Genomic DNA, 21795 nt, shown 5'->3' with positions numbered 1-21795 from the left:
TTTTTTGAGACAGAGTTTCACTCTTGTTGCCCAGGCTGGAGTGCAATGGCACAATCTCGGCTCACCCGCAACCTCTGCCTCCCTGGTTCAAGCAATTCTCCTGCCTCAGCCTCCCAAGTAGCTGGGATTATAGGCATGTGCCACCACGCCCGGCTAATTTTGTATTTTTGGTAGAGACAGGGTTTCTCCATGTTGGTCAGCCTGGTCTTGAACTCCCAACTTCAGGTGATCCACCCACTTCGGCTTCCCAAAGTGCTGGGATTACAGGTGTGAGCCATCGTGCCTGGCCGGGAAATCCAATTTTAGGTGAATCCTACATTACAGTACTACCTTAAGAGGGGTGTGGAGGACATCATCTCTTAGCTCAACTGCACCAGATGCCTGAAAGGGTGACGCCAAGGCCGCCTCTGCTTTTGGAACTTGACAAGGTCAAATGGCAGCCTGCAAACCTGAGTGGCCTGGCCCTGGAGGACATCTGCTGGTCTGACGTGGTGATGGACTAGATAAACTGCTATGACTGAGTGGGACTCTGGTCTTCCTTTTTAGGTGATATCCAGCAAACTGCAATATGGTCCCACCTGGCCCTGTTGGTAAGGTTATAACGTTGATGGTGATTGCAGATGTATTGAAACCCTGAGTTCCAGCCTCCTCAGGATACAGCAACAATAATGACATCTGTGGAAGAGCTGGGTGGAGCCAACCCCGGGCTAACGCTGGCATGCAGCGGTTCTTTTTACATGCATCGTAGGCACAGGCAGCCCTGCAGCAAGGCAGGAAGCAGGCAATGCTAAAGGAGCTGCCCAGACAAACGTGACTATTCCACTTCGAGAACGCTGGGGCTGGGGCCGGGGGTGGCCTGCAGGGTGAGCTCTCGGCCCCCAGAACATCGTGGCTGTCACTGGAGTACCAGTGTTTCCAGGGACTTTGCTGCCTCAGTTCTGACCTCTGTGAGGGACTGGAGACTTAGGGCCAGCCACACTGACAGCCATGTGGTCAAGCTCCCAGACACACCTGGACCCCAAAGGCGCCTGCTCAGCACTATTGTGTGTGCTGCATCCTGAGGACACGGGAGCTCTGTGACTGGGCTCTCCTGGACTCTGCTGTAGGCCTCATCAATGACTTTAACCTGCTTCCTTTCACCATGAGCTGTCTGAGTCACACAGGTGAATTAACGAGCCTGAGGGTGGACGTAAGGACCCCCAAATCTGTAGCCCATTGCTCCGCCGTGAGGGTGGTCCTGGGGATGCCTGAGCTTGTCTCTGGTGTCTGCAGTGAGGGTAGTCCCATAGGGGCTATTCCCTAAAGCTGCAGTTTGCCAAACTTGCAGGCATGGAATTCCAGAATCACCTTAGAAACTCTAAAGTCAGAAGAGAAGTTGTTCTCCAAGAGCCTCCGCAGGGATGTGCTGGGTGCCAAGTTCATTTTATTGGCTCAATGGCCTGTGCAGGAAGAACAGCTGGTGCCCCTCTTCACAGGGGAGACCAGTGAGGCCCAGGGAGGTGAAGTCACTTGCCTGAGGTCCCAGAAGGAGTAACTGGGGCTGGGTAGGAGCAGGAATGGCTGCTGCCAGCCAGAGGTGTCCCTAACCTGCCTGTCCTCTTGAATGCAGCCTGTCGCCTACTGGCTTCTGCTGGTGGGGACTGTGCACCGAAAGGTGCTGGATCTAGTTTTTCTGAAAATCAGCAAAATAGAAGGAACAGAGACAGCCAGGCCAGGGACAAGGAAGACCTAGCTTCTGCTGCACCCTTGGGGATGGGGGCTGGAGAGGAGCAGGGACAGAGGGCCCCCACCGCAGGCTTCCGGCAAGAGGCTCCCAAACACCTGTTCTTTAGAAGCTTGAACCAGTTGCCACCTCTTAACACTGGGAGAGCTTATGTTGAGGAACAAGAACATCTGGCCATCCCGGGCCACATGCCCAGAAGGCGGCCGTTGCTGGAGCCAAGTGTAGCCGCCCCCTTCACACAGGGTGTGTGCTCCCCAGCGCGCCCGACAGGGCTGCTTCCTTCCACCCACAGTGAGAAACACTTTCTACCACAAGCCAGAGCTGGCGTGCCCACGCGTAGGTACACACGCCACACGCACAGACACGCGCTGTGGTTTGGTGAAGTTCTTCTCTTTACATGGTGTGAAGCACTCACATCTCATCTGCTCTATTATACGTCACTTTAAAAGTGCTGGCTGCTGCCCCCTATATTTAACTCTAGACCTATGGAGCGCAAGCAGGGTCCTCAGAGCTGGGTCCCGTGTGCTCTGATGCTTGCTGTGGGCTGGGGGCACATCCCTTCCACTCTCAGGGCCTCAGTTTCCCAGGTTCCTTCAGGCTCCTGCCCAGGTCTACTGCCTGACCTGACAGCTCAGCAACAGGGGCCAAGTTCTGGATGACATCCAAGTGACAGGCCAGCAGCGGAGGTCCCCATTGGGGAATGCAGAGGAGGGAGGAGGGAGGGGGAGGAGGGAGGATGGAGGATGGAGGAGGAAGGAGGAGGGAAAGCTGAAGTAGTAAAAGCAGAATAAAGGGCCCGGTCAGTGGCTGCTCACACTGGGGTGCCCTCACCCCAAAGTGAACTCCAGGTTTGGGCCTCGTTATTTGAGAAGGACACCAAGGTCTTGATCAATGAACTGACATGCTGGCCAGGCCATAGAGCCCTGTGACATCTGGACAAGGTTGTCAAACTCCGAACACTTTACAAAAGTAAAGGGACCAAGAGGCGTTTTCCTCTGTTACTTTATAACCCTTTCATACTAGTTGAACTTTTTTTTTTTTTTTTTACAATGTAGATGTACTACTTTATAATTAAACAAAAAACTTTAAAATGATCTTTTAAAAAAGAAAATAATCACAGTGGAACATGAAATGGAATGTCAACTTTGGGGATGGGTCATCCGAGCAGTCCAAGAGCCCCAATGTGGTCCCGTGTCCCTGGTCCTCAGGTCATCACCCAGCCTCACCCACAGGGCACCTGCCATGGCCATGGCCCACCCCGCAAGCTTCCACTTGGTGCCTACGTGGGAACGCACCATCTGCCACGGAACTTCCTCCTGTGGGGCAAAGGAGGGGTCCAGAAGCCCACAGGAGTCAAGTCAGCAAAATTAAGTTAATTTACAAAGTTATAGTAAAAACCACAATAGTGACCCAGTCCCTCCCACGCAGTGTGAGCCCTGGGCTGCGTTGCACCCGCAGGTGGCTGGTGCTGGCACCTCACAGGGCAAAGGTGGTGAAGAAGATGTGCATCTTGGCCAGGAAAGTGGTGACAGAGCCCTGCCGCCAGAGCTTCATCTCCACGTCCAGGGCAAAGTCCCGGGGCTCCAGCACAGCCCGCTGCAGGTAGACCACGCCCGTGTAGGCGTTGAGCCTGCGCGTGCCAAAGTAGCCCTCCTCGTTGCCCTTGATGATGGTCAGGGCGATGGTGTCCCCCGTGAAGGCTGGCGCGGGGCCAATGCGGAAGATATGCGCAGGCACCAGGAGGCCCGTCTGGAAGTTGAGCTGGTAATGTGTGATGCGCGCCGGCGAGTTCTGGCACTCCAGGAAGTCGTGGCACGTGGTGCGCTCGCACTTCCTGCAGGGAGGATGGGCCGGGTCACCCATGGCTCGCCCACCTCCCCCCAACCCCAGACAGGAACACAGACGGCACAGCTCAGCAGCAGGATCAAGGGCCAGTTCTCTCCCTAATGGCCTGGAAGCCTCAGGTAAGTCCCCTTACGTCCCCTGGTCTCAGTTTCCTTGCCTGTGAGATGAGGTTAATAGAAGCTTCACAGGTTCACTGGAATGGGTGAGCTCAGCATGGCATCGGCCAGTCTCATTAACAGTTCTTACCTGTCCCCATGCTCCCTTCTTCCTCCCTCCTGCCATCCCCTCATTCTTCCTTTCTCCTTCCTTTTCCCTTTCCCCTTCCTTTCCTCCCTCCCTTCTCCCTTCTTCCCAGTGCACCCAGTGTCCCTCCCAGGGTCCCTCCCAAGTGCCGGGTTATGTGGCTGGTGGCAGAGTAGTGGTCTGTCAGTTCTGAGGTTAAGTGTGGTTAAGGGGCTGTCGCTCACACTCCTGATACCCTGAACTGGGGAGTGGCATGTCACAAGCAACCTCGTGGAGGGGCTCCTGTGATGTGGAGCTGAGGCCTCCTGCTCAGAGCCACAGAGCGGTGGCAGGACACTGTAGCCTGGACAGGCAGCCCCTGAGACCCTGAGCCAGACCGCCTAGCTGTACCACTCCCAGGCTCCTGGCCCTCAGACACTGCGTGACATAGAGTAAGTATCTGTTGTATTACGGTGTTAAATGTTGGTTGGGATAACTGGTCACACAGCAGTAACTACTATGTGTGTGAATGAGGAGGAGGGCTGGTGTTTTCTGTGTGTCTTTTCCCCTTTCTTCTCTCAACCTTGAACTCTCTACAAGGTACTTATATTTGTTTTGGTCACCTAGCCCGCAGACCCCGCAGTCAGGGGCTGGGAAGAGAGGAAGGTGGTCAAGGCAGGCACCCATCTCTCGGCCTCACCCCTGGATAGTACAGGACCAGGACAGGCTCCCTGGGACTGGGACTGGGGTGGGGACACTCACGTTTTGGAGACTCGGACATAGTTGGGAGGACACTCGAAGCGTAGGCAGCGGAAGCTACCCTGGATGTTGTGGCAGGTCTCAGCCTCGGAACAGTTGTGGGTACCCAGTGCACACTCATCCAAGTCTGGGGGAGAAGAGGGGCAATGGCAGGGTCCCCACAGCTGGGGGCCCCAGCCTGAAACTCCCCAGCCTGCATGAAAGGCCTGGGCCCCATGGCAGCCTGACCCATGAGAACAGTCCACGTGCCTCCCTGCACACACATGCCCCATCTCACCTGCTCGGCACCCACAGCAGGGGGCCTTGTTCTGAAGTGTAAATCACCTCATGTCATGCCCTCCCAAGGCTTCTCGCGCTCCAGAATAAAGCCCAAGTCCCTCCTCTGGATGCCAAGCCACACAGTGTAAGGCCTCTCTGGCCTCTCCAAGCCCCTTCTCTTCCACAGGGGCCACAGTCCTGCTGGACATCCTTGGGCTGCCCCAATAGCCTGACCCTTATCCTACCCCAGGGCCTTTGCTGCTGCCGGAACGCTTTCCCCAGCTTTTCCTACTGCTGGCTCCTTCTCATCTTTTAACTCTCAGATCTTGAGTCACCCCCTCCAGGATGGCCTCCCTGACCACTCTACAGTGGTCCTTCTGCCCCATCACCCTCCATCCCACCCCATTTTATCATCCTCCTACAGCTCGTCACGCTCTGCACACACCGAGGCTGTTTTGTATGGCTGCATGTTTTGTATGTTTCTACCGTCCCCATCAACTGGGTTCCAGGAGGGCAGGGGTGTTTGTCTTTCTCATTCCCATGGTGTCCCCAGTGCCCAGTGGAGTGCCTGCATGGAGCAGCGCTCAATACATCTTGCTGGACAGAAGTCCAAGACCCATCACTTGCAAGTTCAGACTCAGAGACGCAGAGCTATGAGTAAATGTCCCACATGAGCAACAGATGTGCTCACGCTTCCTGTACGTTCAGAAGCAAACATACATGTGCAACTCGAACAGGCACACAGGCTCAGCACACACGTGAGCACATGCACACCCACACGGGTGCACAGAAACAAACACACAGAGGGCCCATTTGGGACAAAGAAACATACACATATAAATGTCAACAGACATATGAATAGATACCGTTCACAAAAGCTCAGAGAAGCAGGGGTAGAGGTAGGGGTGTCTCTGTGTGTGTGTGTGTGTGTGTGTGTATGTGTGTGTGTGTGTGTGTGTGTCCCACAGGCACCCTGGAGGACAAAAGGTCTTAGAAATGGGTTCTTGAGACACTTTGAGGATGAGCTGCTCAGCCCAGAGAGGGCCGCCTCAGGAGGCCTCAGGGAAGTCCGGTGAGGTAGGGGCAGGGGGTGTTCCAGGGGCAGTCACAGAGGGCTTCAGTTTTTGTTTTCCAATCCTTCATATTGACACTATGTAGGAATTTCTCCTCACTTAGTCCTCACACCAGCCCTGTGCAGTGAAGGTCACTGGATTCCTTAGACAGAGGAGGGTGTAGAGGCTCAGAGAGGGGCAAAGCCTTGCTCAAGGTCACACAGCAGTGAGCAGGGCAGCAAGCCAGGCATGCCTGATGCCAAAATCTGTGATCCAATCATGATGCCAAGCTGACTCCTAAGAGTAACAACAACATAATAGTAATAACACCAATAGTCAGCCTGCCTCCAGAGTTTACCGCCTGACATCCCTGTGATGCCTGAGGGACTCTGTGCCAACCCCACAGGGCAGGTGCAGGTGTCCACAAATGTGCCCAGGGTCACACAGCTGCCAGGGCAAGGCCAGGACTCAATATCCCTGGCCAACCTCAGACTCTGGGCTCTTGGCCACCAGGCTCTCTTATAGGGGGTCAGCTCACATCTGTTCACCTCTCTGGGCCTCACTTCCCTCCCTCCATAAAATGGGCCCCAGGGTGGTGCAGAGATGAGTGGGAGAAAACATGGCAAGAGGCCAGGCAGGGTAGAGCCCAACTGGGTGGTCCCGGGTTGTTGATTATTCGCTAGCGGACTCCACATGGAGAGGGCCTCCTCCTGCTCCTCAGCCTATGTCCCGGGTGGCCCGCTTCAGTGACCCCAGAGCTTGTGCGAGTGGGGCAGGAAGGACGTGGGAGCTTTTTGCTTTGGCTCTGGGCTGCTGCTGCTGGAGATGCCCAGAAGCAAAGGGCCGAGAAGGGTGAGTGGCTGCAGCCTGGCCTCACCAAGCTTGCGGGAGGCAGTCAGTCGCAGGTCTTCCCTAACGCCCCAGGGCCTTGCCCATCGGTGCTGCCAGGCCCCTGGAGAGTATGGGCTAACGTGGGAGCTGGACTAGGCCCTGTATCCAGGGCTGCCATTGCTGCCTCATCAGAGACAGCCAGGGTCAGCCGCAGGTCAGCCGCAACTCAGATGTGCAAAAGTGGGAGACAGAGCAAAAAGGACGAAACAGGGGAGTCCTACAAAATGCAGCCCCAGGAGAGAGGCTTCCAAGGGCTTCTGAAGGACCTGAGGCCCAGAAGCCCACAACAGCTCAGGGTCAAGACTGAGAACACTGCTCAAAGCTGGCCTGGCCCATCGAGTGACATGCAGAGAAGGGCTCTTACTACACAGAAACAAGCAGGACTCAGGGTGACTTTCAGCATGGCCTCAACTGATATTTCATACAAGTGGGGTGGGTGGGGGAGTGGGGTGTGTGTGTGTGTGTGTGTGTGTGTGTGTGTGTGTGTGTGTGTGTTTATATCTGCTTAGGGAAAGACTGGAGGGAAATGCATGCAAACATGAGCAGCGGTTCCCTCTCAGCTCAGTCACGGGGTCAAATGTCCAGTGAGCACCTACTATGTGCTGGGCATTTGCTCTAGATGCTGGTGAGCCAGACAGACAGGGCCCTACCTTCATGGAGTGTGCATTCCAGGGGAGAAGGCTGAGCCTAAATTCCTTCAGATTTTCCTGTACTTTTTTTTTTTAACTATTGGAGAGGGGCTAAAGGCTAACAGAGACATTATCCAGCATGTTCTTTCCCCCAAGCCAGCCTCCCTGACCCTGTTTGAGCCGAGAGACCTCAGAGTTTGGCCCAAGCCAGAACACGACAAAAGGACAGCCTCTTAGCTCTGAAGGTCAGGAGCTGCAAAAGCGGCTACATGGAGTGACCCGGGAAATGGACGAGGCCGGGGAGCAGGCAGCCCCCACTGAGCCCTCGCCTACCATGTGAGTCAGAAGGCTCCTCCAGAAGGAAGGTCTGGAGAGGAAGCGAGGGTGGCAGATGTGCAGGTGTGGGGCTCTACCTTGCCCCGATCTCCTGGTGGGGGCTGGCGGCACAGTGGGAGCCTGCAGAGGGGACCTGGCCTTGCCAGTTCTTCAACACAGAGCAAGCCACTGGGGCAGAGGGGCAGCCACCCCAAAAAGAGGACGCAGAGACGGGGTGGCGGGCAAGCCCAGGCAAGAGAGAAGCGTTGGGGTCAGGTGCACCCACGATGGGCACATGCCAGGTCCCGGGAAGCCCTCTCTAGTGGCCAGCCAGGTACATGTGGGCATCCAGGTATCCCAAGCACCCCCCAGGTGCTCGGTGTGGGTCGGAAAATAAAGAGCCAGGGAGAGTCTGTCCTCAGTGTAGACAGGTTTGAACCTGAAACTCCCAAGAGCAAATGTCACTGCAGTGTCTGAGGGGGCTTCCTTGAAGTGGCCACACCTGTGTTCCGCCCCCAGGAACAGGGCCTTGGTGTCACATGTGAAATCACAATCCAGAAGGATAAAGTCATATTTTCTGCCAAGCTGAGGACATGGTGAGTAGAATCCTTACCTTTTATGGAGTCCATACCGACTTTTTTTTTAATTAAAAAGAAGAGGGCTTTGCAGCCAGCCAGACCTAAGCCAGCTTCTGTGGGCCCAGCAGGCCTCCCAGTCAGTGATTTATAGGGTCTTCTCACGGTCTTCTGATTTAACTTATGACTCTGATATGTTCGCATCCGCCCAAACAAAGGACTCCTTGTGCATTGGGACTACGTACACACCTAAGGGCTGGAACCTAGGGGCACAATGCACTCTGACCTGCCCCATGCCGCGCCACTCCACCCTGCCCTATAGTGCTTTCTGTTCTATGCTAATAGAAAGGAGAACACAGACAGCTGGCTGAAGTCTACCAACTTGATCTCAGGATCCACTGACAGGTAGCAACCACCAGCCTGCACCGTGCTGGGCTAACTCCAAACCCTTCTGAGTGCTAACTCTGACCCCTGGTCCCCAGAACACCAAGACCTGCTTTTGTGGGACAAGAAGATGCCCAAGGCTGGGCCAGGACCCTGGTCACACCCCGAAGGCTGCACCCTAGGGAACTCCATGCTCTCAGCTCCATGCATGGGGAAGACCTGGCCACTGAAGTCAGGAGGAGGTCTGAGCTCTGTGGCGCCAAGGGACCGAGGGGCTGAGGGGTTAAGTGGTTGGTTCTCCTGGGGCAATGACCCCTTCTGCATCCTGGCCCCTCACCTTGCCCTGGTGGCTTGCCAGGCCCAGAATCTGGTGGCAAATGGCACTGAACTTAGAATTATGACTCTCTAGCAGAGGAGGAACACGAAATACCAGAGAACATGGTCTCTCTCCGGGGACATAGTCCCCTCTCTTGCAAATTTGACAGGTGACTGCCCAGCCCTTGTACATCCTCAATAGCAAGGGAGTGGGGCACCCTCCCAACGCGCAGCCCCTCCCAGCTCTACACAGCTCTGATGAGGTGAATGCCTTTCTGCACCAGGGCTGGGATAAGCCTAACCATGACACCCTTCCCTACTCCCCGAGATCTCGCCCTACCCTCTGGGTCCACAGACCTGCCTGATCCCCTTGTCCCTGCATAACACTGCAGAGACTCGGGACACTGCCTGGGATCCCTGTGGCTCTTCTGCAGTCTCCTCACTGGATAGGCTTCCTGCCTCCTTAAAACTACCCCATAGAATCCCTGTTCCACTCTCAGGACAGGGTCCAGAGCTGAGCACAGGCCTGGAAGATTCTAAGCTGCATTGAGCAGCAGCAAGATTGTCACCTTCTTCATCTCAGGCATTACCTCAATTAACATGGCCACTGGTAGCATTGGCCATCCTGCATTTATTCACCGGGTATGGGGGCTCCAAGTGCATGCAAGCTCTGTGAGCTTTTCTGTGCCTGCTTGGAGCCTGCCCAAGGCCCTGGTGGAGGCAGGGGCAGGGGGACTTGCTCACCCTTGCAGGACCTTCCGTTGGCCGTCATGGTGTAGCCCTGCTCAGGACATGCACACTGGTAGCTCCCTGGCACATTGAGACAGCGGAAGGTGCAGAGGATGCCGGCGCCTTGAGCACACTCGTCGATGTCTGTCGGAGAGAGGTGCAGCCCCTGGTGAACCTCATCCACCCACAGAGCCCAGCCACTGACAGTCAGCCTGTCCCTGTTACAGCCACAGAGCTTAGGGGCCCATTTTTTAAATGAAGACAAGGGGACTGAGAGAGTAGAAGAGAGTTGCCCGAGTCCACGAAGCAAAACAGGACTCCCACTCCAGTGCTCATGCCCGAGGGCTGCTCCCTGACTCCTACTACCAGCTGAGGGGACAATCAGATGCCAGTCACGGGCACCTATGTAAACTTAGTAACTTAGTTCTTCATCCCCCTGAAGTCGGGACCACTATTCCCATTTTACAGAGGAGAAGGCTGAGGTCAGAGTGGAGAGGAAATCTGCCCAAGGTCACACAGACAGGAAGCTGCAGGGCTAGGGCTTGAACTCAGATCTGATGCTAAAACCTTTCTGTGTCCATGGCCCAGGAGGGACTCTCGGGGAGCCTGGCACAAGGGAAAGGAGTGTCTCTCTGGAAGGCGGCCCTTGGACAGGGAAAAGGTACCTGTGCAGGTGTGCCCATCCTCAGCCAGCTGGTAGCCCTGGCGGCAGTAGCACTGGTAGGAGCCGTAGATGTTGGCACACTCCTGGCTGCAGCGCTGGGCCTCACACTCGTTCACATCTGCAGGGACACCAGCAGGCAGTCATGGCAGGGCCCAAGTCTGCCTTGGAGAGCCCATCCAAATGCCGTCTGACAGCCAGGCCCACGAAGCTCCCTGGGCTGGACTGGGGTTGACCCATGCGAGGGCCAGCTTTCCTGCCAGGCCCGGTGACTGGGAAGGGATCCGTGGCCTCCCAGGGGTCTCAGCCAACTCACCTCACCAGGAGAAAATGAGGGAATTTCCTCCAGCCTGGGGAGGGGCTGGGAAAGACCGTGCCAGGTAAATGGGGCCGAGACCCCATGGCCCTCTAGTTTGGCCCCTCACCCCCTCACTGAGCAGCCTGGTGGCCTTACTCCACACCAGTCCCCATTGAGCTGGGCCAACAGCACCATGAACACATATGGGAATAATGTTACAGCCCTTCCCTCAGCCACAGGCACATCCCGCATAGGTGGGTACACGGACCTTGGAGGCCTCAGATACCCCATTTGTGGGTACAGATGACACAGAGACCCAGCCTCTCTGGACTGAGGGAGCTGGGGCCCCAGGACCTCAGCAGGGGAATTCAGGACAGAAAACAACAGGAGGAAGGTGAGCGTGGAGGCCAGAGAGGGTTGGGTCAGACAGAGGAGGAGGGAGGGGCCAGCGTGGGTGAAGGTGTGAGGGTGAAGGGTCGGGGAAGGCTCCGGGTTTTCCACGGTGGGTCTGCCCCCTGTGGATCCCAGGCAGCATGGGGTCAGAGATGAGGGCCAGCGTACCTTCACAGTGCTTGCCGTCCGCTGCTAGCAGGAACCCAGAGGCGCAGGAACAGCGGTAGGAGCCTAGCGTGTTCTCACACGTGTGCTGGCACAGGCGGCCTGGTGAGGCCCAGCACTCATTCACGTCTGTGGGAGGGCAGGCAGCAGGCACAGGGTGGGTGGCCCTGAAGCCAGCTCCCTCCACCCCCAGGGGCCATCCAGGGCCGAAGGGAGGCTAAGTAGGAGAGGGACCCAAAAGGAAAGACAGGGAGAGGCCAGGACAGGCAAAGAGAGAGGCAAAGAGACCAAGTGGCGGGGAGACAGCAAGGGTGTCGGAGGAAGGCGACAGGAAGAGGCCAGAGGGACAGACACAGGCAAGGCAAGAGACAAGAAGAGATGGTGACAGAGACTGAGGGAAGCAGGAAAGACCAGAGTAAGAGGGGCAGAGCCACAGGGATGAGACAGGAGGGACTGAGAAGGTGGGGGCGGGGGCCAGAGCCAGGCCCTGGCAGGCCCAGCAGGAAGATGAGGCCAGCTGGAAGGCGGCCTTGGGGACTCCAGCAGGTGGGCCCCACTCAGGCAGTGGAGGTGCTGGGCACGGGGAGGTGGAGTGAACAGAGGGCAGGGGCCCAGCCAGGTGTTCCCCACGGGTCCTGGCCACCAGCCTACCTACCGATGCAGCCCCGGCCGAAGGCGTCCCGCTGAAAGCCCGCTTTGCAGTCACAGCGGTAGGAGCCGGGGAGGTTGTGGCACACCTGGCCCTCACCGCAGCGGTGCACACCCGTCTCACACTCGTTCACGTCTGTGGGGGGTGAGCAGGGTACCTTGAGTCCTGGAGCTCCCTCCACACACACCTCCCACAGGTGGGGAAGCGGACAGGCCGGGCTGGCTGGCAGGGTGGGGGCGGCTGGCCTTACCCACACACTTGGCCCCATCATCGCTGGCGTGGTAGCCGCGCCCGCAGATCAGCGGGTTCCTCTGGCACGTGTAGGAGCCCACTGTGTTGATGCAGCTGAAGCCTGGCCGACATGGCTCGGACAGTGACGTGCACTCATTGATGTCTGCAGAGGCAGGTGTGGGTGAGAGGGAGCCTGGCATGGCGTCCTCCCAGGGCCACACTGGGAGGGGTCGGTCCTAGGCTCCAGACCAGCCCTGGTCAGAGCTGCAGGGCCAGACTGTCCCACCTCTGTACCCCACTACCTAAGGGATACACCTCCCAGAACCCAAGCACCTGATGGCTGGCCCTATGCCCTCTCATATCTGCCCAACAGAGCAGCTGGAGGCAGGGCGGGATCGAGGTTGAGTGCTAGGATAACTACACCAACCACGTGCCAGGGGTCTAGGTGCCGGGGAAGTACAGCACATTCACAAGAAGTTTTAGAGGCACAGAGACTAAGTAACCCCTTTTTGGGAAGGAGTTGTTGGGGGGCGCAGAGCGGGTAGAATCTCAGACCCACTTGGGGACTAGGCCGGCGTCTGTAAAACTGAAAGTCTCAACCCTCGCGTGCAGCACGGAATCATTCTAGGAGGTCTCACTAGCATTCTCCGAAAATGCGAAATTTCAGGGGGTGTCACACGCAGTACTGTGTGGGGACATTTGTGTTCCAGGTCTTCCTGGATGTGTGTAGATGTATGTGCCAGGTCATGATCTATCACATAGCCACTGCTGACTGGTTAAAAAAAACTGGATACTCATTCACATCCAGTCCAACCCCACAGATAGCTTCACAGAGGCCACTGAATAATAACTCAGCCAAGGTTTAACAGCTCAAGGTAATAGAAGCAGCTACACTTTGGGGGCGGTGGCGTCCCCAGGGTTGAACACTTGACATGCCCATTCACAGGCAGGGACAAGGGGGCTGGGAGAGGAATGGAGCAGCAAGCCAGGCCTCCCTGGTCTCTAAAGCCCTCAAAGCTCCCGCAATGCCTCCAGTAGAGCCCTAGGCTGGTGATCCCCAGTGCTGCAGCCCCCACTCACCCACACAGTTGCCTTCAGGATCCTGCAGGAAGCCATCCATGCAGCGCTGCCGGGCCTGGCAGTAGAAGGAACCCTTGGTGTTCTGGCACAAGAAGCCCGCCTGGCAGGTGTGCGTGCCCATTGCACACTCATCCACGTCTGCAGCGGAAAGGCTGGGTGTCAAGGGCTGGGGGACAGGTCCTGCCTTTACACCCAGCAGCCCTGCCCACACATCCCCGCCCGCAGACCCGTGACCCTGATGGCTACAAAGATCTCTCCGGGAAGCTGGCAGAGCCACACTGTTGCTGGCATGGCCTTTGTCCCAGGAGTAATAGCAACATGACCATGTTTACTGCACTTCTGCTTGGTCCCACCATTGTTCTGGGCACTCTCAGCCCAAAGAAGTAGATGTCATGACACGCCCCATCTTACAAACAGGGAAGCTGAGGCACAGACAAGGCTCTACCGCTAGGGAGCACTGCACTAGGACCAGAACCTGGGGGACTGGCTCCCAAGCCTGCTCTGTTAGCCGCTGTCCCACACTTGCAGGGGGAAGAAGTGGGGATGTCCCCACCGTGTGCCTAAATCTCTAAGGTAAGGTCATGTGTTCACACTTTAGGGAGGTAGCACAGGTAGCAAGACGGCTTCAACTCTGGAGACTTTCTTTCTGTTTCTGGAACACGCCAAGAGTGCTTCTTCCCCACACCCAAAAGGCCTTGGCATGCCGCCCCCTCTGCCTGAAGCTTCTCATTCAGGTCTCAACTCCAACATCACCTCCTCCGGGGCCTCCCTGGACCCACCACTTACAGGGGTCCCCACCCCCAGTCACTCTGCCATCTCCATTTGCCTATGTGGACTCCACTGCCCCCACCACGAGGTCAGAGAAGGGCCACAGCACCCCACCCTGGATCCCTGGTACCCAGGACCTGGCAGGCACATAAGAACAGCTCAGGAAGTACTTGAAAGGATTGGATGAAACCCCTCCCTCTGCTTAGAAGGCTGGACTTTTCCAGTGAAAGGGATGGAGTGAACCCTCTGTGGGCTCCGCCTCAATGTATAAACCAGGCCACAGCAAGGGGCATAACTGGCACCCAGACATCAGCAGACAGGGGCAAAGCCGGGGTGGACCTAGCCTGCCCTCACCTGCCTCAGACTCCCATCTCTGCCCCAAACACTACCATCGTGGGGTCTTCCCACCAGCAGGAAACCCAACTAAGGGGAGCTTGCTAGAAAGGAGGGGATGGAGAGAGGCACGGCCAGGCCTGAGCGTGGCCAGGGCAGGACAGGGGTGGGGCCAGGGAGGGGTGGGGCAAAGCTGGCCATTGGGCAGGGCCTCCAGTTGGTCCTTCTGGGCCCTTCTCACCTTCACACTCGCCATCCTTGAGGGCATAGCCCGGTTCGCAGGTGAGTGCCTTGTAGCAGTGGAAAGAGCCCAGCGTGTTCACACAGTGCTCGCCCCGACTGCACGTGTGCAGGTCCGTCACACACTCGTTGATGTCTGCAGGGAGAGCGAGGCTGTCAGAAGCTGCAGAGTCCCTAGGACAGTGGCTGAGTGCAGCCAGCAGACCTTGGGCCACCAGGAGGGAGAGAGCTCCAGGTCCCGCCCTCAACGTGCTCACCATTCAGAGATGTGGCTGATGTCTCAGCACCCAGACATCCCTTCATTCAACAAAGATTTATTGAGCACCTGCTATGCACTAAGCACTGTTCTTGGCACTGGGTGTACATCAGTGACCAAGACAGAAATCCCTGCCCTTGTTGGGCAGACACTCAAGGGGAAAGGACACAATAAATACATAAACAAACATAAATGGAGGTGGTGCTGAGTGCTATGGACAAAACAGAGCAGGACGCAGGAGACAGGGAGTGCCCAGGTACAGTGGGGGGCGTTGTAGGGGAGTGGGTCAGGGATGGATTCTCAGAAAAGAAGACATCTGAGCAAAGATGATACAAGATGACAGACTGGGCCATGCAGACAGACCAGGCAGATGGGTCAGGGACGTGAAGGCCCTGAGAAGGAAACCAGCTGTGCAGGTTCAAGGGCCCGCTAGGAGGTGGGTGTGCTGCAGGGGAGAGAAGGGAGAAAAAGGGGGAGCAGGAGGAACAGTGGGAGCCACAGAGAGTTCCAAGCAGAAGAGAGAGTGGTCTGATTTAATTGGAGCAGGGATCCCTGGCAGGGGCTGGAGAATAGGGGTGAGAATCCAGGCAGGAGATTCAGTGGCTCGGACTACCTTTTATGGGCTGGGAGAAGCAACTGGATTCTGAAGTATTTTGAAGCTGGAACCAACAAAACCCACTGATGGATGAGATAAAAGTGAGGTGGGAGGAGGGGACAGGTGGCAGTGAGGGCCGGCTATGAGGTGTAGGCTGCGGGGGAAGGTGGGAGCCCTGCTGGCCGTGAGAGTTTGAGGGTGAAGAGACAGCCAAGGACATGCCTTGGAGTTCACACAAGGGGTCTGAGTGGGATTACTAACTTGAGAATGGTCAGATGGCTGAGGCCACCCAGGGGAGAGAAGTATACGGAGAGGAGGCCAAGGACCAGCTCCTGGGAGATTCCAGGGATCCGCAGTTGGGGAGAGGAGAAGCCAATGAAGGAGAGAAAGGACGCAAAAGGGAGGTGGGGAGCCACAGAGGCTCAGAAACTGCCCCCGGGCCACAGAGGCCACCAACTCAGAAACTGCCCCTAGGCCACAGAGGCCACCAACTCAGAAACCACCCCCAGGCCACAGAAGCCACCAACTCAGAAACCACCCGAGGGCCACAGAGGCCACCAACTCAGAAACCACCCCAGGGCCACAGAGGCCACCAACTCAGAAACTGCCCAGGGGCCACAGAGGCCACCAACTCAGAAACCACCCCAGGGCCACAGAGGCCACCAACTCAGAAACTGCCCAGGGGCCACAGAGGCCACCAACTCAGAAACCACCCCAGGGCCACAGTGGCCACAGAAGCCACCAACTCAAAAACTGCCCAGGGGCCACAGAGGCCACCAACTCAGAAACTGCCCCAAGGCCAGCGCTAAGCCAGTGTGGAGGGCAGACCCATTTACTCCCTCCTGGTGCTCCACTTTGTGGTGGCAGTCAGGTGCACTAGTGCTCTCCTTATCTATCCATTCCACACATCCTTATCTATCCATTCCACACACATAACTCTGTGCTAGGCTCCTGTGACCAAGCGGGTGTATCGGCCCCAGCCCCGGCCCTCAAGGACAGGCAGGTGGAGGCTTGGGGGCTCCAGCCAGAGAACTACCCACTGTGGTCTGGACCATCAGAGCCACTTCTCAGGAGTGGTGACATTCCAGTTGAGTCTACAAGGATGACTAGGGGACCAGGTGGAGAGGTGGAGGCCAAGGTCCTGGGGAAAGAGACCCTCCCAAACTCACAGGTGAACCAAACAGCGTCAGACCAAGCAGACCTGGGGATGGCTGGGAATGGGGAGGAGGGAAAGGGACAGTTCTGGGCCAGTGGCTTCCAAGGAAGGCTTAGTTGGGCAAGATAAAGACTTCTGATTTATAGGCTGGACTTATAGAAGGAGACCGTTCCCAGGACCCCAGAGATGTCCATAACCCAAGGAGCCTCCCACAGCCTGGAGGAATTATGGTAATAAATAGCAGCACCATGAGCGGAGGCTCACCAGGGTCAGGTGGTTTAGAGGACATCGTTCTGCAAGCCCCATTTCTCAGAGGAAGAAATCAGCCTTCCAGTAGTGCTGTGACTGGACCAGAGTCACATGGACAGCCATGTGGCAGATCAAGAACGGAAGTCAGATCGCTGGGCCCAGAGCTGTACCCTTGCCCCATCATTCAGGCACTGCTGCAGCACCACTTCATGGGGGGCTCAGAGCTGGGGACTGCCTCCCTCACATCTTCTTGCAGCCCGGCCCACCTGGAACATTTTTTTCCTGTGCCCAAGACAGTCTTCAAAGTTCAGACCACAAAAGGCAAATGGTAAACACAGGGGAGTCCCTGGCACAGGTCGCACCCAATACTGTCCCACTTTGATTTACATACCTCCAATGATGGGGAGTTTACTACCTCTGCAGGTTGCCTCAGTGTAACATTGGTTGAATTATAACAATGATGTCACAAGACTAGCAAATTCTTCAAATGGATTAATTCATTTAATCCCCACAATGACACTTTGAGGTAGGTGCTGTTATCTCATTTACAGATGAGGAAACTGAGGCTCAGAGAGTTTAACCAACTGTTTTAAGGTTTTATATTAGAAATTGAAAGAGCTAGGATTTCAGCACAGGCAGGCAGGCTGGCTGCAGAGGCCATACTCTTGATCCTAGCATGAGCCTCCCATCTCACCTGCCTGGGTTAATAAACAAGTGCAGAACAAACAAATGAACTGCAGGAGAGCCCAGTGGACATTTGTGGACGTACAAATGACGGAAAGAATGTGCCGCAGGTGCTAACACGATGGGATGAACACGTGTGTGAGGGGCATGGAAGGATGAAGAAGAGGCGCTGACGGGTTTGTACAGGATGAACAAGAAGGGAAATAAATAAAGGAATGCGTGTGAGCTCATAAATTTTGCTGAATGGAATGTGCCCTTGCTCTTTCATTCCCAGAACCCACTTTGCAGCTGCCTGGGGACCCTTTTTAGCATGAGGTCTTATCTCCAGGCAGCCAGAGGAGCCTGCGTACTTAGGCATCGCGAGAGGGCAGAGCATCACAGGAGGGGTGCTCGTGGGCCCTGGTGGGATCCGCCTTCCCAGACGCACACACACACGGACCCAACACAGACAGGAGGAGCCGGCTGGCTGCTGGCAAGCAGGGTCAGGAGGCGCATGTTGTGCCGACAGCTAGAGGCCTAGGGCAAACATGTCTGCAGCAGGCATTCAGCCCAGCACCATGGGCTCATGTGCCCAGCGGTGAAAGGCGAGGAAGGAAGGGGATATGTCCAGGCTGGACATGGTCCCCAAGCACAGAGAAGACAAATGGGGCTCTGGTCACATGCCCTGACCGCACTATGTTCTGATCTTACTTCCACACCTTTATTCGAGCTGTTCCTTCCACCCCGCATGCCCTTCCCGATTTCCAAATGCTACCAAATGCTAACCCGATGCCACAGCTGGAATGACCTCGCCCTCTGCGCGTGTCTCTGTGATGGCATTTACCACAGCCTGCCCTGAGTCCCAGCGACTTTGGGTCTATCTTCATCTGGGACCACAAACTGGAGGAGGACAAGGGCTTACAGTCCTCTGCGAAAATATCAGAGGCTGCAGACGTATGCACAGAGCACTCCCAGAGCCCTGGCGCCTGGCCCACATGGGGCCTAAGAGAGGGGAAGAAAGAGGCATCACTGAGCACCGACCCAGGCGATGTGCAGGCCAGATGCCGGTTATGAGCCTGCACCCAGTCCTCTGGCCCCACGGTCAGAGGGGAGGAAAGGGAGGCTCAGAGGAGAGCTCCACTGCTCAAGGTCACATAGCAAAGGAATGCCAAGCTGGTGTGCAAGGGGGGCTCTGCTGGACCCCAGCTTCTGTCCACCAGCCTCTGCGGAGGACCCTGGGGAAGGCATGTAGCTGTTGTAGCATGCTTACGGTGCCCAGGCTCTGTGCTACCCCACACACGTCACACAATCATCAAGAGGATCAACAGCCTCCTTATTACAGATGAGAAAACCACGGCTGGGGGAAGACAAATCATTCACCCAAGGCCACAGAGCTTCTGGGGGTCCTGCTTGGAGCCCAGGCCTCCTGCCTCCAGACTCCACACATGCTATCCTTCTCCCAGCATGTCTGATCCCCTCATTTTCCTGCAGCCCAGGTGGGGTCCATGATCCACTAGGCCACACATCCAGTTCCCTGACACATAGACACGTCCCTGGGGAAAGCAGCCTCCAGGTGGAGCTGGCAGCCAAGCGGGACAAGACGCCAGGACACAAGGGCATGACATAGAGCACTGCGGTGCCGGCTGTGCTGAGAGCTCACATGCAAAGGACAGGCCCTTTGGCATGTGGCCACAGTGTGGCAGGTTTGGCGTGGAGCAGAGCGGAGAGCTGTGACGGCGGGCAGCAGGTGGGGCCCTGGCTTACCCACGCACTTCCTGTGCGCATTGAGGATATAGCCATCCGCACAGAGCACTGTGTGGTTGACACAGTAGAAGGATCCCAGGGTGTTCACACAGAACTGTCGCCGGCTACAATCGTGAGCACCCATCAGGCACTCGTCTCGGTCTAGTGGCAGCCGCAGGAGGAAAAACAGAAGGACTGTTAGAGGGGCATGGGCTGCCACGGAGCATCAGTGACAGGAGAATGAGACCCAGCAAGGGGCGGGGGCCTGCCTGGGGCCTCCCCGCCTGACTGTGTGTAGCTGGGCCTCGGGCCCAAGCCTGAGCGTGCGGAGCTGGTCCCCACTGCCCCAGTAAGGACGGTGGCAAGGTGAGACTCAGAGAGGGTGGGTGGCTGTCCACAGTCACAGTGGGGACAGGACCAACGGCTGCCTCCCGTACGCACTCGACACTTCCCACATCCACAGGCGCCAAGAGAACCATGCCACTGAGAGCTTGCAAAGTCCAGTACTTAGACCAGGCCAGAAACATAAACCAGGGAAGGGCCTGCAGGGGTTCCAGGATACTGAGTGTCTGCGCTCCATCCAAAAGGGGACGGGGGTGTGGACCCCTTGTATGCAGATTTCACAAAGTTTCAAGAGAAACCTGAAATCTGGAAGTGTTTTAAACATTCTTGTACTCAACATGTTTGGAACTCACTTGATTATTTCCAATGCAGCAGAGTTGAGCAGCGCTCCTCCACAGGGCAGGTGCCCCTCTGAATGCCCGTTGCAACCTGTGGCCTGGACCCTGGCTTTCACTGCCAGGGCCCCCAGAGGAGGGAGGGGGTCCTGGAGATGTGCAGACATGGGCCAGGCTGCATGACCAGCACAGGCAGAAGGGCCTCAAAGGGCTGGGCCCAAAGGAGGCCTGCCCCAGGACAGATGCAGCCCTTACATCTTCAGGATCCTAGGAGACGGGGAGTGGGGCCCAGAGAACCCAGCACCACCTGGACCTGAGAGCTGCCCCCAGCATCGGAGAGGAAGGCCTGCCGGTCACTGGGCAAGTCTAATCTCCTCTCTGGGCTCACAGGACGGTGTTTGTCCACATCAGAACATAGTCTCGGCTGGGGATGGACACGGGTTTTCAGCTTCTGAGAGGGATGTGGGTATTCACCCAGGCAGACTTGACTCTGTTCTCCCCAGACACCCATCAGGGTCTCATCTCTGAGCCAGAACTGCCATACTTCCTAGACTCTGCATACTCCATTTCTGTCCTGCCCCCAGGCAGGAGGTGAAGTCTTGAGACCTCTCAGCTTGGTTCTTCAGATGCCATTCACTGTGGGAACCAACCCAGCAGGTGCTGGATCCAATGGCCTCATTTTACAGTGGGGGGTCCTGGCCCACAAAGGCAGAGACAAGACCCAGACCTAGGCGGGGTCACAGGGGTGGAAGGAATGTGATCCTTGGAGAGCTAATCATCACCAATGTCCTTCATTTGGGAACACATTCAGCCAGGCATTCCTGCTGTCCAGCCTCCCTCCCACTCCCCATCAGGGACACTTCCAGCTGCCCTTGAAACAACTGGCATTGCTTCCCCTTCCCCCTCTCCACCCAGGCCTGGACAGGGCTGCACAGACCAGGGCAACCCTGAAGGGCAAGGAGAGTGGAGGTAGTGTCCACAGACCAGCAGCACCCATATCACCTCGTTAGAAGCACAAATTCTCAGGCCCACCCACCCAGACCTATTGACTCGATCTCTGGGGATTCGGCAGAATCTCAGGACCGCCTGTTTGACCCAGGCCTCCAGGGACTCAGGTGCACACTCCGAGGGAGAAACATTGCTCCAGGAAATGTGGAGCAACACCACGGGAGGAGCCCGGGCCCTGTTCCTCTGCAGCCCGCTGCAGCCCAGCCTGGAGTGCATGTACACACCGCACATACAGTGAGAGGGAGTGACTGTTTAACCTGCTCCACTGGGGGTGCTCATCATAGCAGCCAAGACTTTTCCCACACAAACTCAGCAGGTTTTAGGTACCAGCCACGCCTACCTGGAGGCCCCCATCACAGGCCAACTCAGGTTTGCACAGGTAGGAAGGCACCCCAAGGCACTCACCTTCACAGGACACGCCGTCCGCCATGATGGCATAGCCGGGAAAACAGGAACATATGGCTGAGCCCCCAACAGTGCTGCACACCTGCTTGCAGGGTCCGTTGTCTGGAGGAAACCACACAGAAATCAGAGACCACCAGGCCCTGGCCTTGGCCCACACTGGTTCATTCCCCATCCCTGGCTCTAACCTACTAGTGAGACACAGAAACAAGGCCCCTGGGAGGCAGGGAGGCAAGGAGGCTGGGAGACAAGGAACCCCACTCCTGGTCCTTTTCATAGGTTCATCCATTAAGTCTGCTCCAACACCATCTGGCGTCGGGGACGATGTTCTGGGTCTACCTCCCCCATCACTCAGATCCCAGCCCATGCCCTGAGTGACAGCAAGAACAGTGAGGAGATGGAGGAGAAGAGAGAAGGAGGAAGAGAAAGGAAGGAGGCAGGAAAAAAAGTGGGGGAAGGGAATGAGGAGAAGAACAATAAAGAAGAGGGCTTTCTAGGCATCGCTGAACACAGTCTCCACAACAGGTCGGC

The 21795-nt window shown here is 56.6% G+C and overlaps 1 protein-coding gene across 3 annotated transcripts in view; it reads right to left on the bottom strand.

Annotated features, from left to right (window-relative positions):
• Positions 1–2707: 2707 nt before the first annotated feature.
• FBLN2 (fibulin 2) overlaps positions 2708–21795 on the bottom strand; it is a 90169-nt gene continuing 71081 nt past the window's right edge. For 2 of the 3 annotated variants that reach the window (XM_011983617.1, XM_011983618.1), the window contains exons 8-18: positions 21268–21369; positions 19199–19339; positions 14517–14651; positions 13175–13312; positions 12114–12257; positions 11870–11998; positions 11218–11343; positions 10363–10479; positions 9713–9841; positions 4553–4676; positions 2708–3557 (exon numbers count right to left, since the gene is read on the bottom strand). In XM_011983617.1, the coding sequence (XP_011839007.1) occupies positions 3200–3557; positions 4553–4676; positions 9713–9841; positions 10363–10479; positions 11218–11343; positions 11870–11998; positions 12114–12257; positions 13175–13312; positions 14517–14651; positions 19199–19339; positions 21268–21369 (1643 nt within the window). In that variant the 3' untranslated portion in view covers positions 2708–3199. The remainder of the gene's footprint in view (positions 3558–4552; positions 4677–9712; positions 9842–10362; positions 10480–11217; positions 11344–11869; positions 11999–12113; positions 12258–13174; positions 13313–14516; positions 14652–19198; positions 19340–21267; positions 21370–21795) is intronic. The other variant, XM_011983619.1, reaches the window with a different exon arrangement.

This window comes from Mandrillus leucophaeus, unplaced genomic scaffold (genome assembly GCF_000951045.1).
Source record: "Mandrillus leucophaeus isolate KB7577 unplaced genomic scaffold, Mleu.le_1.0 Scaffold252, whole genome shotgun sequence".
In the NCBI taxonomy this organism is placed as follows: Eukaryota; Metazoa; Chordata; class Mammalia; order Primates; family Cercopithecidae; genus Mandrillus; species Mandrillus leucophaeus.
The sequence above is the reverse complement of the archived record's forward strand: the minus strand, read 5'-3'. Positions and strand labels throughout refer to the sequence as shown.